Source organism: Alligator mississippiensis, chromosome 10, assembly GCF_030867095.1.
Source record: "Alligator mississippiensis isolate rAllMis1 chromosome 10, rAllMis1, whole genome shotgun sequence".
In the NCBI taxonomy this organism is placed as follows: Eukaryota; Metazoa; Chordata; order Crocodylia; family Alligatoridae; genus Alligator; species Alligator mississippiensis.
The window spans coordinates 43,025,435-43,042,470 of record NC_081833.1 but is presented as its reverse complement, the minus strand read 5'-3'; the positions used below and the strand labels follow the sequence as shown (position 1 = coordinate 43,042,470).

At 44.4% G+C, this 17,036-nt stretch overlaps 1 protein-coding gene across 2 annotated transcripts in view; it reads left to right on the top strand.

The window, feature by feature from the left end:
• TRADD (TNFRSF1A associated via death domain) overlaps positions 1-16,189 on the top strand; it is a 36,082-nt gene extending 19,893 nt beyond the window's left edge. For both annotated transcript variants that reach the window (XM_006268168.4, XM_006268167.4), the window contains exons 3-5: positions 5,280-5,557; positions 7,760-7,949; positions 9,915-16,189. In XM_006268168.4, coding sequence (XP_006268230.2) covers positions 5,280-5,557; positions 7,760-7,949; positions 9,915-10,225 — 779 coding nt within the window. In that variant the 3' untranslated portion in view covers positions 10,226-16,189. The remainder of the gene's footprint in view (positions 1-5,279; positions 5,558-7,759; positions 7,950-9,914) is intronic.
• The last annotated feature ends 847 nt before the right edge of the window (positions 16,190-17,036 follow it).

Sequence of the window (17,036 nt, the reverse complement as noted above, 5' to 3'; positions counted from 1 at the left end):
CACTCCCTGGCAGACCCGTAAGTGAACCAGAAGTACTTCCGGTCCACTTCCGGGTTTGCCAATGAGCACGTGGAGGGCCCCCACCCATGCTTTTGTAGGACACTCCATGCGCCCCAGCATCCTAGTGATCACAAGCTGCATCTGCTACCTCAAGGTATGTAGAAAAAACTTTTAAAGCTGTGTCTGTGTCCGAATTGCTGATTCTCTGAATCAGCAGCAGATCTTCAGATTTGGATTCAGCCGAATCGAATCAGGATCAGTGATCCAAATCAATTAATTGAATCACTGTCCCTGATCTGGGCCAAATCCACATCCACATCGAATAGAACCTGCTTCGCACACCCCTACTGTTTACACTACCCAGTGTGGGGTGGGGTCCAGGGAAATGCCAACGCATCCTATCTTATTTGGCCTTGGGCCCATCTGCCTGTATCCACTGCTGGGGGCACTGGATGGAGCAGGCAGGGCCCGGGACTACTGCCGGCAAGGTGCACTCAGGTGGGGAGATGGGATGGGTCCCAGCTCGGTCTCCATGGAGATGCCGCCTGCCTGCTCCATCCAGAGCCGCCAGCAGTGGGTGTGGAGCAGACGGGCTGGGGTGCCCAGGCAGTAGAGTCGGGTCCAGCGGCATTGGTGGAGATGCTAGCAGCAGCAGCCAGAAGGAGCTACTGCTGCAGAGGCTGCCAGGAAGCTGAGTCCAGCCACCACAATGCCCTTGTTCCACTGGTATACCTCCTGGCTCTGTGAACTACAGCTCCCAGTGTGCCTTGACAGCCACACACAGGGCTAGGGCAGGCTGTGCTCTGTGCCAAGCAGCACCTCTGCACCAAGGGATCCTGGGACCAGCTGCATGCACCATGGCCTGGACTGCCCTCCATGCTTGGGCAGGTTCGAGGAACCTACTGCAGGCCAGATAGAATCAGTTGGTGGGCCAGATCTGGCCCACAGGCTATATTTTGCCCACCCCTGATCCAGTCTCAATAAACAATAAGATAATTTAGTAGGTATAGTTTATTCCATTCAGGAAAATAGTAGAAGCTGTTAAAGCTGAATGAAAAAGTTCTCATTGTGCTTTTCAGTGAAAAATTCAGGCATGGTGTCACTGAAACATTTCACAAGGGGGTGTTCATTCTGCTGAATTTTTCGTTTTGGAAAAACATTAACAATTCCAAAACATGTCAAACATCCACCTTCAACATTTTTATATGAAACATTTTGTCGTCTCAATCTGAAATTACTTTTTAATGTAATTGAATCTAATTTTATTTTTAAAAACATTAAAAATCTCAAAATCAAAATGATGCAATTTGCTTGAAACAACATGCCTTTGATCGAGTCTAATTGTTTTTCTTTCATTTTAATTTTCAAATTTGGCAAGACTTTTTAGTATTTTCTTTAATTTAAACCAGGAAGAATTTTTTCAAAATTTCACCTTGCTCTATAAACTCTACCAACAGAAAGCTCTTTGGCTGCTATGTAGAGGGATCACAAATCCAAGCAGAAGGCAAACAAGTAAAACTTTGTCTTAGTTCTCACCTCAATAGGGGGCAAGGAGAGGAAAGCTCCTTGAGAGAAGAAATCTTTCTGTTTAATCTCCTTTGAAGTAAAATCTGGTTGAAAATTAAAGTTACCTCAAAGTTACCTCATCGGTTTAACATAGCTGTTTTCTCCCTGTGGGTCTGCATCACTTGTTGATAATTGGTGTAGCTGCATATGGATGGTTTAGCGCCCAGGTTTAATCCCTGTTCACAACATCCTTATATGAGGCTTGATTATCTGGCTGTTGGTTTTAGAGCAGTGGAGAGCAATATACATCAACCCTCATCAAGACGGAATCCAAGGATGAGGAAGTAGAAGGATTGTGGGTTAGGCTACATGGGGGGCCAGGAGAAAGGGATTTGGTGGTAGGGGTCTGCTACAGACCCCCACATCAAGGGGAAGAAATAGATTCGGGGCTCCTGAGGCAACTCTCAGAGACCATAAAAGCTAAAGAGGCGGTAGTCATGGGGGACCTAAACTACCCGGACATCTGCTGGGAGTCACAGACAGCAAAGTCCCACCGCTCATGCAGGTTTCTAACCTGTGTACAGGACCTCCACATGACACAGGAGGTACACGGTCCCACTAGGGGGAATGCCATACTGGATCTGGTATTGGCAACGGGGGATGACATGGTACGGGGACCTACAGATCGGTAGCCATCTGGGGGACAGTGATCACCTAATAATAGAATTCACCATAAGATGTCGAGTGGGTAAGGTAACTAGTAGGGTGAAAGTGCTAGACTTTAGGAAAGCTGATCTCAAAGAACTCAGGCGATTAGTCAAGGACGCACTGCAGAGTAGGAGTTTTGAAGTGATGGGAGCCCAAGAAGGGTGGCTGTGCCTTAAGGAAACGATCCTTCGGGCACAAAGCAAGACGATCCCCGTGCGAGGTAAAAGAGGGAAAGGGGCCAGGAGGCTTCCCTGGCTGACCAGAGAAATCCAGGGCAGCCTAAGGGCCAAAAGGGGAGCACATAAAAAGTGGAAACGGGGAGAGATCACCAAAGACGAATATACCTCCTCTGCTCGTGCTTGTAGGGAGGCAGTTAGACGGGCCAAAGCTACCATGGAGCTGAGGATGGCATCCCAAGTAAAGGACAACAAGAAATTGTTTTTTAGCTATATAGGGAGTAAAAGGAAGGCCCAGGGAGGAATAGGACCCCTGCTAAATGGGCAGAAACAATTGGTGACGGACAGGGGGGACAAGGCTGAACTCCTCAACGAGTTCTTTGCCTCAGTGTTCCTAAGCGAGGGGCACGACAAGTCTCTCACTGGGATTGTAGAGAGGCAGCAGCAAGGCGCCAGACTTCCATGCGTAGACCCTGAGATGGTGCAGAGGCACTTGGAGGAACTGGATGCCTTTAAGTCAGCAGGCCCGGATGAGCTCCATCCGAGGGTACTGAAGGCACTGGCTGACATCACTGCAGAGCCACTGGAGGGAATATTTGAACGCTCATGGTGCATGGGCCAAGTCCCGGAGGACTGGAAAAGGGCAAGTGTGGTCCCCATTTTTAAGAAGGGGAGGAAGGAGGACCCGGGCAACTATAGGCCAGTCAGTCTCACCTCCATCCTTGGCAAAGTCTTTGAAAAAATTATCAAGGCTCACATTTGTGAGAGCCCGGCAGGACAAATTATGCTGAGGGGAAACCAGCACGGGTTCGTGGCAAGCAGATCGTGCCTGACCAATCCAGTCTCTTTTTATGACCAGGTTACGAAACGCCTGGACACAGGAGGAGGGGTGGATGTCGTATACTTAGACTTCAGGAAGGCCTTTGATACAGTATGCCACCCCATACTGGTGAACAAGTTAAGAGGCTGTGACTTGGATGACTACACAGTCCGGTGGGTGGCAAATTGGCTGGAGGGTCACACCCAGAGAATCGTGGTAGATGGGTCGGTTTCGACCTGGAAGGGTGTGGGCAGTGGGGTCCCGCAGGGCTTGGTCCTTGGACCGATACTCTTTAATGTCTTCATCAGTGACTTGGACGAGGGAGTCAAATGTACTCTGTCCAAGTTTGCAGATGACACAAAGCTATGGGGAGAAGTGGACACGCCGGAGGGCAGGGAACAGCTGCAAGCAGACCTGGACAGGTTGGACAAGTGGGCAGAAAACAACAGAATGCAGTTCAACAAGGACAAATGCAAAGTGCTGCACCTAGGGAGGAAAAATGTCCAGCACACCTACTGGCTAGGAAATGACCTGCTTGGTGGCATGGAAGTGGAAAGGGATCTTGGAGTCCTAGTGGACTCTAAGGTGAACATGAGTCAGCAGTGTGACGAAGCCATCAGAAAAGCCAATGGCACTTTATCGTGCATCAGCAGATGCATGACGAATAGGTCCAAGGAGGTGATACTTCCCCTCTATCGGGCATTGGTAAGACCGCAGTTGGAGTACTGCACGCAGTTCTGGGCGCCACACTTCAAGAAGGATGCAGATAACTAGGAGAGGGTCCAGAGAAGGGCCACTCGTATGGTTAAGGGCCTACAGACCAAGCCCTACGAGAAGAGACTAGAGAAACTGGACCTTGTCAGCCTCCGCAAGAGAAGGTTGAGAGGCGACCTTGTGGCCTCACGGGGGCACAGAAGGGAATCGGTGAGTATTTATTCACCAAGGCGCCCCCGGGGGTTACAAGAAATAATGGCCACAAGCTAGCAGAGAGCCAATTTAGATTGGACATTAGGAAGAACTTCTTCACAGTTCGAGTGGCCAAGGTCTGGAATGGGCTCCCAAGGGAGGTGGTGCTCTCCCCTGCCCTGGGGGTCTTCAAGAGGAGGTTAGATAAGCATCTAGCTGGGGTCATCTAGACCCAGCACTCTTTCCTGCCTATGCAGGGGGTTGGACTTGATGATCTATTGAGGTCCCTTCCAACCCTAACATCTATGAATCTATGAGAGCACTGATTCGGCTGGCATGTGCTGCTTTTTTTGGTGATACCTTTTAACTGTATAGTTGGGGGAGATTTTAGACAACCTTTTGGGACAAAGTGCCCTTCCTCAGGTCTGAGAAAAAAGCAGAAACAGCTTGACCTAAATAAAACAGAACAATGACTTCCATGATTCCATATGTATATGAAAAAAACAGTCACTTAAATGAATGGAGGAAGGCAGTAAAATAGGAGCAAAGGGAATAGCTTTAAAATAAGAGAATTGCAGTCGAATAGTGTGGAATAGTGTGGAAGAGCTAGCACATTCAAAAGGGAAAGGGGTACTTACTACCTGTAGAGTGCAGAAAGATTGGCAGACATAACAGGTAAATTGTAACAAGTCATAAAGACATTTTCTGTGAGAATACCTGTCATCAGGTTTATTGATAGAAGGTTAAGTGTAAACAAGGGTTTTGCCTGCAGGGCGCATTTTAATTTACATTAGATATACAAATGTTCAGATTCTCTCCCCATTGCAGGAAGTCAAAGACTCTCCCTTTGTACACTGTAGTTTAAATAGCCTTTAATTCACTTCTGGTTTAATTACTAACTCTCAGCACCAGCACTTTATTACCAGCACCTAAGTCTGATCAGGTTGCCTACATAAATTGAATTCATTATATCATAGTCAGTAGAAGATTAACCCTTTCTTCCCAGTTTCAAATACAAACTCTTAGTCGTGAAAAAACACTGTATTATAGCACAGAGGGGAAATGACCACAGAAGAAGGAATCTAACTGTGAGCTTGACACTGAGATGTAGACTGGGTCACGGCTTTCACTGGCTGTCTCACAGTTGGATATCTTCCTAACAGATTCCACAGGCAGCGTGAATGGGGTTGATGTGCTCAAAGTGCACTGCAGTGACCCACACTTGATTGTCCAGCTCAAATTCTGCAAGGAGGAGAACTGCCGTAAATTCCTTCAGAGTTACCGAGAGGGAGCGCTCCAGAAGTCTCTCCAGAATCACCTCCAACTCACCCTGTCAATGCCCACCATATCTGTTGAAACAGATCTGAAGACTGGAAGTGAGCATCTCGACAGAATGCTGAATGAAGTGGAGCGCTGCTTAGATTGTATCTACAAAGAGAAGGTGAATTGGTGAGAAAGGATTGTCTGGGGGTGACGGTACGAGTGGAGGACTTAGGAGATGTTGGTTTCAACTTGGAATTCAATAAGGAAAAAAAAATCTTAAAAAGATATAGAAAAACCCCAGAAAAATAGGACTGGAAGAGACCTCGTCATATAGTTCTGTAGTGCTCAAACAGAGCCAGATGAGTAACAGGAGGCTGGTCTGGGGGCTGGATCCAGCATGGGCTCAGCATGTGGATTTGGCTTTTAGACTGGCACACAGAGCCTGCATCCTGTCTCTATCCATGCACTGGAAAAGGCCAAAGACAGACCCTGCATGCCAGATCCAGCCACAGATAGGCTCTTTGTGCAAGATCTGGCCATGGAAAGACTGCACATGCTACATCTGGCTGTGGACAGAGCTTGTGCACCAGCTTAGACTTATAAGCCAAGTATGGCTGCAGACCAACTGGCAATTAACACTGCCACTGCTCCCTTGCCAAAGAATTTCCAGACCTGTGGGAAGCCCTGTGGGCTGGATGGCATGCGTCCATGGGCTAGTTCTGGCCCACGGGTGGAGGTTGTGCACTACTGATCTAGTTCAATCCCCTTCTTGAGGCAAGATCATCCCTACCTAAACCATTAGGAAAAACTAAAACGGTAGCTTCCAAGTCTCTTGATTACCCCAGGGAATAAAAGCCACCTGCAATATCCCAAAGGAGTAAGTGGCACCTGTTTCACAGCAAGCTGCTTTTTTGCAAGCATATAGGAAACAAAGAGCAAAACTTTCATTTTGGGCCCAAACAATGGACTATTCTAGAAGCTCTGTCAGTTTGGCCTGCTCCTCTCTTTCCATCCCTTCTATGGACTTAACAGACCAACCAGAAAAAAAAGATGAGTGCATTCTCTACTCCCCAGAATGGACTCAGTCTAATTTATGCCTATTAGTGTAACAAATGTTAAAGTGACAAGCTAAGAAGCAGGGTGTTTTTGGCAGCACCCTTTATTGGACCAGCTGTATAGTTGTGACATGTTAGACAAGCTTTCAGCCACAAAATCCCCATCCTTGGTGTAATATTATGACAGACTCAGCAACAGAATATGGTGTCATCTTTACCTTTGTACACAGACTGGAACAAAGGAACATTAGCAAAAAAGACAGTTTTTTGCAATTAATCTCTGCATAAAATCTAATGCTTATAGTGCTGGGAGTTGGAACACATGGGTTCTATTTCTTGCTTTGACACTTATTTTTTGGGTCTGATCCTTAGTTGGTTTAAGTTAGGGTAGCTGAGCTGATGTCAGTGGGCCCATCTACACATGCATTAATGCGCTTTTCCTAAGGCACATTTAGTACCTCTGGGCATTTATACACATACATTTGTCTGGTATGCACACGCTGGAGATCTGGCATGTGAGCTGATGCACCTGGCGTTGCATCACATATGTTTGTATAAATGGTGAATCTTTGTCTGCGCTGAGAAAATGGTAGTGGTGCACTTTTGAACTAAAACACCTTTGATGTGTTTTAGTTCAAAAGTGCACCACTGCCATTTTCTCAGCGCTGACATGCACATTGCTGTTTATACAAATGAATGCGCCGCAGTGCCAAGCACTTTTAAAAGATCCTGGTGCTGCGGCACAAGCATATGTACAAATGCCCTCCAATATGAGGTACTAAATTAATGCACATTAGGCTGCCCTAATGTGCACCAGGGCAAGCACATGCTTTTTAGGTGACCTTTAAGGTGCAGCAGCATGTTCTACTGTGCATTCGCATATTAGCAAAGTTTTTTACGCGCCGCTTTAATGGGCAGTAGAATACACTACTGTGCATTAAGGGGCATGTGTAGATGTACCCAATTAGGATCTGCTTATAAGTAATAATTAGTAGTAAATTCCCTTCACTCTATGGGTAGTTACTAAACCTGTGTGAAAAAACAAAAATGGTGGGGAGGTGGGGAAGGAGTCCAGGGAAAGCCATGTTTAAAAAAAATGAAAAGTAGTACAAATCCCTAGACTGTAAGGACAGAGAGGGGCTATTAGACCATCTAGTCTGATCCATTTAACAACAGCAGTAGAATTTAATCTGGTTGCCCTTGTATTGAGCCTAATGATTTACAATTGACTAAAGCATGTTTTCCACAAAGGCATCAACCCTTGATTTGACTACTTCATGGGATGGACAATTCAGCTCAAATGACTGCTGCTATTTGCCTTACAGCCTGACCGCCTGAGGGATGAGGAAATTGCAGAGCTGGAGAAATCTCTCAGGAGCCTGACTTGTCGACAGGAGAACAGTGTGGTTGTTGCAAAGACAAGCAACTCTTTGAACTCCTCATCTCTGCCTTATCCTTCTGGGGCAAGCTCTCTGCCCCAAGGAACCACCTTTATCTTTCAAGGACAGTACTTTGGTGAGTGTTTAATCATAAACTGTCTGAATCCTAAAGTTCTTGCCCATCCTTTCCTCCAATACCACAGGGAGCTAGTAACTGTATGCTGGTTCCAGGTGTCCCTGGATGAGACAAAAAGTGAACTTCTCAGAGTCCAAGGTAGCAGGGACTATGATATGAATCTAGGTCCTGGCAGACTGTGCAGATCAGTACTTTATCTAGTCCAATCTTCTGGCTCTGACAATGGACAGCAGTGGATGTTTCAGAGTTTACCACCCTTCCACTCTCTTGAGTTCTCCTCACTGCTGTAACTCTGCCTCACTTTTGCCAGCAGGGTGAATTAAAATTTTAGTGTTGTTTCTGCATGCCACATGATTGAAGTCAGTCAGGAGCATTATTTGTCTTTGGGAATGCAGTGGGGCTCTCTGAATTGAATTTCTACTAATTAGGTATGTTATGGACACCAGTGGATCTAACACAGGGGTGGGCAAAATATGGCCTGCAGGCCGGATCCAGCTTGCCATGGGATACTGTCTAGCCTGCTGCATTCATGCTTCTTAACCCTGCCCGGCCCAGGTGCATGGTGCAGCCCAGGCTGTCGCATGTGCAGTTAGTCCCTCCAACCCTGGGCATGCAGTGAGACGGCAGCCAAACTCAGCTTCCTGGCAGCGGCGGCTCCTTTCAGCTGCTGGTGCCAATGTCACCACCACCACCAGACCTAGCCCCGCTGCCCGGGCACTCTGACCCACACCCACTGCCAGGGTGCCAGACTGAGGGGGCAGGTGGGATCCCGGCTGGTCACCATGGAGACCCCACCCAGTATTCCTGGTAGGTATAGGATAGACAGGCCAGATAGGATCAGTTGTCTCTCTCCCCCACACCAGCAAGGGTCAACACACCTCCCACCTACCCAGGTCAACACCACTTCCCCTAACCTGCAATAGCTCACCAAAACTCCCTAAGTGGCCCTCCAGCCCAAATAATTGCCCACCCCTGCTCTAACATGATAATGCTCCACACAGCTATAAAATAAGTTTAGAAAATTCACATTTAGAATGAGTGAACAGGGGAAAGTTTGTTAATGTAAAAAAGGAAGATGTCTCTGTTTGCCAAGACCAGCCCATGAATGAAATTAGTACTTACGATAAAGAAGGAGAAATATCATTGATCAAAACCAGACGCAGAGCACAGAACTATCTGGGATCCCTTTCAAGCCTGGCTCAGGGTTCCCAGGGTTCCCAGGGTCATCAGCACTTCTGGCTGTTTTGGCCCTTTCCTGAGAAGAGCATGTTTTCTTGGTCTCATATAGCAAATATGGGTTTGTGCACTATGCACTGGAGACCAACTAAATCAAGCCTGGTCCCAGTGTACAAGGCCAGATGGCCAGGCCCTAAGGGCTTGATACCAGCATGCAGGGGCCAGGCAGGGCCAGGTGGAGGCAGTGTAGGGCCTGATAAGGACTTTAGAGCTTAAAGAAGAAGAAGCTCCACATTCTTTGTTTCAGTATTTCTGGGGCCAATAAGGAACACATTTTTTAGAAAAAGGAGATACAAAGTTCAGGAGGAAAGAAACCTAAAGAAAAGTTTTTTAAGGGAACTGGGGACAGACTGCAGAAAATAAAGAGGAGATGTCTCAGAGAAAGGTAAACCCCAACACACAGTAAGACAGTTGTATTTGAGTGTGAGGCAGCATATAACCAGAACTGGCCTCATGGGGGCAACCTAAACACATAATTGTCTTGGGTAGCAACTGCAGCAGTTTAGCTGCTAGTGTTAGTTGCGAAGTACTAGGTGTACAAAAGCTAATGATGGCATACTTGAACTGTGTGATGGAGTTCTAACACATTGTGCATATCTAGATTTCACCCTTTGGCTTGGAGGTCCTTGTTCTCCTAAATATTGTGTAGACTTTAACATGACCTTGTTTGCATCACAGCAACAATCAATGCAGAGTTCCACTGTTAAGTGCTTTTTGTTACCTTTAAAGCCAACAGAACACTCACACGGGATGACCATCAAAAATTTGCCAAGCTTGTTTCAAAGAAGTGGAAGCAAGTGGGTCGGTCTCTGCAGAAGAACTGCCGGGCTCTTCGGGATCCTGTGATTGACAACTTGGCCCTTGAATATGACCGGGAGGGACTGTATGAACAAGCATATCAGCTGCTTCTCAAGTTTATCCAGTCTGAGGGGAAAAGAGCCACATTACAGAGACTGATAGCAGCCCTGGAGGAAAACAGTCTCATACACTTAGCAGAGGAACTGCTGGGCCTCCACCACAGTGACAACGACACATCATAGAACAAAAATGAAGGAGCCTCCTCTTGGGTGGTGGTCATATGTTCTAATCTGGAACTTGTCCTATTTCAGATGGTTTACAAGACTGTTGCCAGAGACCCAGGAATGTAGAGCCCTATTAACCAGCCTGGTATCCATTTTAGCCCAAGGTATAAGCTTGTGTGTTCACAAAGCTAGGCTGGTGCACTCAGTTAAGACAGCATTGATACTGATCCTTTCACTGTGCTGGCACAAGTCAGGGCTGTTATCTTCCAGTGGATTGGTGCAAATGGTTTCAAAACAGACTTCCACATGCTACCCTCTAGTGAACCAAAGAGGAACTTTGTTCCACTACTGAGCATTTTAAAGAGCCATCAGGGTCTTTGAAAATTGTTTGGGAAACAGTCTATACCAGGTGGTGCTTGACCTCCAGCCTGTGGGCCAGCTCTGGCCCCCAGCACCATGTCATCTAGCCCATGAGGCTCCCCATGGATCCAAAAATTTGGCAGTGGGGGAGCAGTGGCACTGCTATCTTGCCCCCAAATTTCCAGCCTCATGAGGAGCCCTGGGCCCTGAGGAGCAGAGGCAGTGTAGAGCCTGATCCTGACGCACAGGGCTTGATCCGGCCCACAGGCCAGCCCTCCGCTACTCATCTCACCCATGGGGTGAGAAGCTTCAGTTCCACTGTTCTATACAACTATTTAGAGAGAATTCTGTCCCTTTGTTCATAAAATTAAGGACATTTCACGAAACCAGAAACTTACCCACCTCATCCCAGTAAGAGTTTGCCTGTTCTTTCTTTTCCCACCTGGAGTCATCCTTCTTATTCTGTTGCAGTCTTAATCCTCCACATGGCAAACAGATGTAGCAGAATAAACTGCAGGTGGTAAAGAAGCAGTAAGGGCAAGCCAGGTTTGAAAAGATACTTGCGAAGTCAAAATACAACTAAAGACCCAACCTGTTAGGTCTGTTAGGTTGTCTTATGTGATTCCCCACAATACAGACTTTGGGGGTCTTGCATACTAGAGGAGTCCATCCTTGGCAAGATGTGATTTAGTGACAGCCAGGAATTGGTTGTGCCTATGTGCCAGGATCACATGGTCTGCAATGCAATGATAAAGTTTGTGAAAAAAGATCCAGGGTCAGCATCTGTTCTTAGTCGCATCATGAGAAGACTATTGACTTTATCAGGTTTGTGCATGATGCAACAGAGCAGAATTTGTGCCTTTGCCTATGAGAAGGTAACACAGCAGAAGTAGGATAGCCAAGTACAGGTCATGCAAACTAAAATATGCAGATTGATTTCTATTGGAACATTTTTTGTGGCATCCTGGCATCCTGGCAGCTGATCTTTGGGATAAGTTTCCGGTATAGGGTGATGGATTTGCCCCAGCTGATAAGCATCAACTGGTTCTGCATCCAAAGTACAAAAGCTGTCCCATAGACAAGACCTGACAGCCTTTTAACCCTTTCTTATTTTAACATAGTCAGTACACCAGTGCTTTGGTAGAGACAAAGAAGTCCTTGATAAGGTAGTGCACAACCTGGATTCAGATGTAGGTGTGGCCATTTTTGTGAACCTACATGAGACATTCACTATGCAGCAGCCCATGACTACTGCGTAGTAGTGTCACATGGAAGGAAATGTGACATGATGCCACTGCGCAGTAGTCATGAGCTACTGCGCAGTCAGCGTTACAAAAAAGCCATTCCTCGGTGCAGTTAGCATCTCATGAAGACACAGCCAATAAGAGTGATGCTAGAATGTATGCTGTACTCCTCTGTTTAGTACATGTGAACTAGATCATCAGAGACATTTAGGCACCTCTTTCCTATTTAGGTGCCCAACTCCCTTTGATTTGAAGCTGTGGCCCTAGTGCCTAAAACAAGCTCAACCTGAATATTCAGTCTGAACCTCAGGAAGGTTTCATTTAAATACTGAGTGTGAATCTCCAAAGCCAGAGATTTTTATATCCCAGTAGGATAAAGGAAGTATAAAATCTGGAAAAGCACATTTAGAACCTAATTTTGCTGTCATTATCTTGCTTCTGCCTTCAAGGGGAGCAGTACTGGCGTCTGACTTCGGGCCACTAGCTATTTTATGTTTCTGCTAGTTCCTGGCAAGAGAACTTGTTTAACAGCCATTTTAAACATCAGAAACTTGAAAATCTCTTTTAAAAGATCAAAATTTTGCTCTTGCATTTTACAGTAACAATTTCCAGAATACATGATTATATGCATAGCATGCTGCCACTTGTATACTTAACATTTTTAAGCTATCAGTGTAGTAGAATCTTGTTGGCCATATATACAACTTTCCTATGCATGGATTGGCCAGAGCCATCCAAAGGGAAAGCTGCCAGCTCTCTGCAGGAAACATTAATGCACAAAATTATGAGCATTAATCTTATTTTTCAACCTCTATTTTAAATCTGGGTTTGGTTTGGTTTTTATTGCTGTTGCCATTTTGCATGGGACTCAGCATAAATTCATATTACAAATCTTGTACTTTTTTATCCCTCTGCAAGAAGTAGATATGTGTGTTCCCCTCTTACTCAGATATTCTCTCTCAAAAATGCCATAAATGTTGGAGTTCTTGGCCATTTATATAGTATTATGTACTATATAACAGTATTCACAAGTACTTTCATTTCATAGAGGGTTTTTTCCAGTGATGCTTTTAATAATGCTCTCACAAGTATGCCAAGTAGTTTAGGATCACCAGAAATGGTTATATTTCACAGCACCTTTTTTAGTGACTATTCATTCTAGGAGCAGTAACTATACACTAAACACAGTACAAAATTGGATTCTGGTCTCAGGCCAATCCTGTATTCCACAGATGCCTCAACTATATGGTTGTTAGTTTCGTCAAGTACTGCGACCAGACTCAGACCTAGAGTAAACTGATGCAACTCATGGAAGTCCCTGGACCGACCGCTTTCACCTGGCATTCTATGAGGGACCCAATTCTGATCGCATCCCTGTTTTATATCAGTTTAATTTCACTTAAATCAGTGGAATTACACTCAATATGCACCAAATGTGTAAAAAGAATATGGCTTATGCACAGAAAAGGAAGAAGGGGAGCGTGTGAAATGAAAAGAAATAACAGGGATTTGGTGAATAATCTAAGGGGGGGCTGGTTTACCTCAGACAGTAATATGATGAGTGGACCCAGAGAAAGAGGTCAAGGTCACTGATGGACCTAGTGTGTCCAGCAATACAAGCTGAGCCACACTGCTACTACACAAGCATCGGAGTCTCAGCATATACTGTTGACCTGTTTGCGGGAGCAGTAAAGTTACGTTCTTTGCAATTCTGCTCGCCTGCCACATCACTTCTTATCAATGAGAGGCTCATGCAGGTTGCCTTTCTTGCCTCAATTCCTGCCTCTTATTGGTGTGTCACGTACATACACTTTTCACTCACTAAAATGCCAGATAAATGGCAAATGGCACTCCCTTACTACAATACTCCCTTACTACCCCTTATTTATTGTCTATCCTACTCCTTATCTACTGCCCCCTGAAGTACACTATGGGTTTGTGATACCACTGAATGTGTCCTGCTAGCTTGGCACCTGCCCTGAATCTGAATGAGATTCTGTTAAGATGTATCTTCAGGTTTTTCCCCCTCAGGTCAAACGTACCATAAATAGAATAGTAAAAGAAACTGATCAGATGCATCAAAATTAAATAAATAGATAAATTACTAAATAAATGATGCAGACAAGGCCAAGGTGAATTTACTGGGAGGAATCTAAGAGGGCTTATTTTGCAGTACAGTTGTTTTTGTAGTGCTGTTTCAAATGTGAAAGTCTCTTCACAAGAAGAGTTTTAGCCAAGAGGAATTTGAATGATTTGTTTTACTACAGCTGAGCTAAAGGGCTTATATGGAAGATAAAGAGGAGAACAAAGCTTAAAATGGCCACCACTTTTTGAATGCCACAATAATCTAACTACACGAGGGAAAGAAGTCAACCTGACAGGACATCTTTGTTGAAAGTTGTAATGGAAGAAAATGGAATATCTAATTGCAATGGAATGTCTAACTGGCTATTAGGAATGGAATTCTGAAAAGGTAATGAAAGCAGAACACTTTTGATCCTATTAGGCTTTTCTGAAAAATTGCACGGTAACCTAGTGCTTCTGAACCAGGGTGCCAAGACACCCTGGGGTGCCTTGAAATCCTTTCAAGCATGTCATTGGGGTGCCACACAAGGTTAGCACTGGTTGGCATGCAAACATGATTCACAAAACCCAAGGCTGCTTATACACATTCTGGTTCATATTCTAATTAGAATGCTCCAGATTACTTCATCATCACATGTATAAGCCCCCACAGTTTAAAAATAGCCTCTGGGGTACTTTATCTAAACCTCATCAAATGAGGTTTAAATAAAGCGCCCATCCCCATTCAGGACCTGTGGGGGCTTAATATACATGATGGTAGGGCATTTTAATTAGAGCAGCTTTCCAGGAACTGCTGTAATTAAAATGTCCCCCGCCCCCAAGCACATCGTCTAGACAGTCAAATATTCGGACCTGTTGTGGTCTTTCTGAGTTATATGCAACAAGAATTGCTCTATTATTTTTATGTAGTTAAAAATGGAGCGAAAACAAAGCATTCAAGAACTATGAATGATTCCAAAGATAACACAAGGTTTTCAGTATTGTCAATACCAGGTATTCAAAAATCTTGAAATTAATTTACAAAGGATGAGAGTATAAATACATTGGAGCTCTTTGTTTGACACCTGGTGTCAGCACTTGTAAGGTTTTATCATCCCAGACATCATGCAAGTTAAAAACTTAATTCGTTTTTAATGAAAGCTGAGATTCTGATCTCATACTATTTCAGGACATAGGGCTTTAAGAAAAGTACTGCGATTTACAATAAATTTGTAGGCATTAGCAACATTTGGTTTTAATAAGTAGCAAATCATAGAACTATGTATACATACTTCTGAATTTGGAGGAAAATGAAAATGACAAGACACACTTCATATTACTCATTAAGTTAATACCTGAAGGGATGTAGGCTTAGAGCTGAGGAGAAATGCTTACTAAGAAAAAATATCAGGATACTTTGATTTTGGAATAGCCCAGATGTAAGGCCCTGTTTTACTTTTCATCTTGGAGCTGCCTCCCCATCAACCTGTACATAACAGGACTAGTAGGAGCATGCTAGCAAGCTGTTGGCCACATGGCTAGGACAAGTTCATCCTTCTTTAGATTCAAAGTGAACCCCAGAATCACCTCTGAGCCTCAAAACATGTTTCACCAAAATCAGAAGCCAGAAATGGACACAGTGCAATGAAAAGCCTGTGAATTCATTCGAACTGCTGGTTTAGTTTGACTGGAAATTCTCACAAAAAATGTACCTGTAATTATTACATTATGTGCCCTGAGCCACTGAGATGGTAGAAAGACACTGGAAAGGGAGATAATAAGGAATGTTTGCTAGACAGTAATGGAGGTATAGTGATTTACACAGTTTAGGATTTAACCCTGTGTCCTCTGGGCAAGTTCAAGTCAGGATTTGAACATTGCAGCTGTTCCTTGTTTAAATCAAAGGCTAAACCATAATTGAGGTCTCCAAGCCAAATAGGAGATTTGGCCACACAACCCTCAGTCATTTCAAGAAGAGTGAAGTGGCTAAATACCCTAGTCAGCTCTGAAGATCTCATAGATGAACTCCTCTGAATTCCCCTGAATTTTGGCTCTAGGTCTGGATCAGCAGTTTAAGACTGCCTTTGAAGTTGTTGATAAACTGGAACACTGCATATGCCCACATTTTAAGTATGGCATTTAACCTTAGATGGCATTTAGTCTCATGGTATTCACCTTTTAAACTAGAGAGCACTTTGTTCTGTTTTTTCTTATTTGTCCTATAAGCAAACATATTTTTGGTGAACATTGTATGCATGAGAGACTATTTTTACAAAGTTTTTAGCAAGGGAAATAAAATTACTTTGGTCTCCTCTGTCTGAGTGATCATTTGTTACTCAGTAAAGCTTACTAAAAAGAAGGTGACAAAGATAAAAATGACACACTAAAGCTTTGAATAGTACGGTCATCACTGTCTCTAAAGAGTCATCCAACTGAAAGATTCTGAAAATAGAGGAGAATTTTCCTGTCCAAAACTAAGGAGGTGCAAATCCTGGGTAGATTTGAACTCTCATGACAGTTGTGCAAATCTCAGTCATTTTGGTTTGTAAGAGTTGATGTCCCACCTACAAGTTAATTGATTTTGTTTCCAGTTGAAAGTAGGCTAAACCCTCATATTTCATAGTTTCCACCTAACACTGATGGACCTTTCAGCAAACATGACGAGAAACGGAGCACAAAAATTGAAGACTGGCAAATTTTCCCTAGATTCTTTCAATGTCATTGTGTGAGACACAGTCCGCCTACATGATTCTTATCAACCATAGTACGCATGCAGTTTACAAACATAAACAGACCTATCCTCACATCCCTGAAAGGCACAGAAAGGTTATTTCCATTTTATAGATGCGGAGTAGAGGCACAGGGGCAGTAAGTAGCTTACTCAAGGTCATACAGAGCTGGAAACTAAACCCAAATTCAATGATGCCATTATTTCACCCTAGATCTTGAGACCAATACCTCTACCACAAGATCATCTTTCTTCTGCTTATCACATGTCTTTAGATCTAACCACATGGATTAAGGCGCAGGGATAGTCTCACAGAATACAGGACTCACTGCCTTACTGGTGGGTAGAATATTTGAAACCAACCCTGAGATGTTTGTATGCTGTTTCACAAGGTAGCACATCACTCATTTAAGGCTTTATAGGTTTGCCTGAA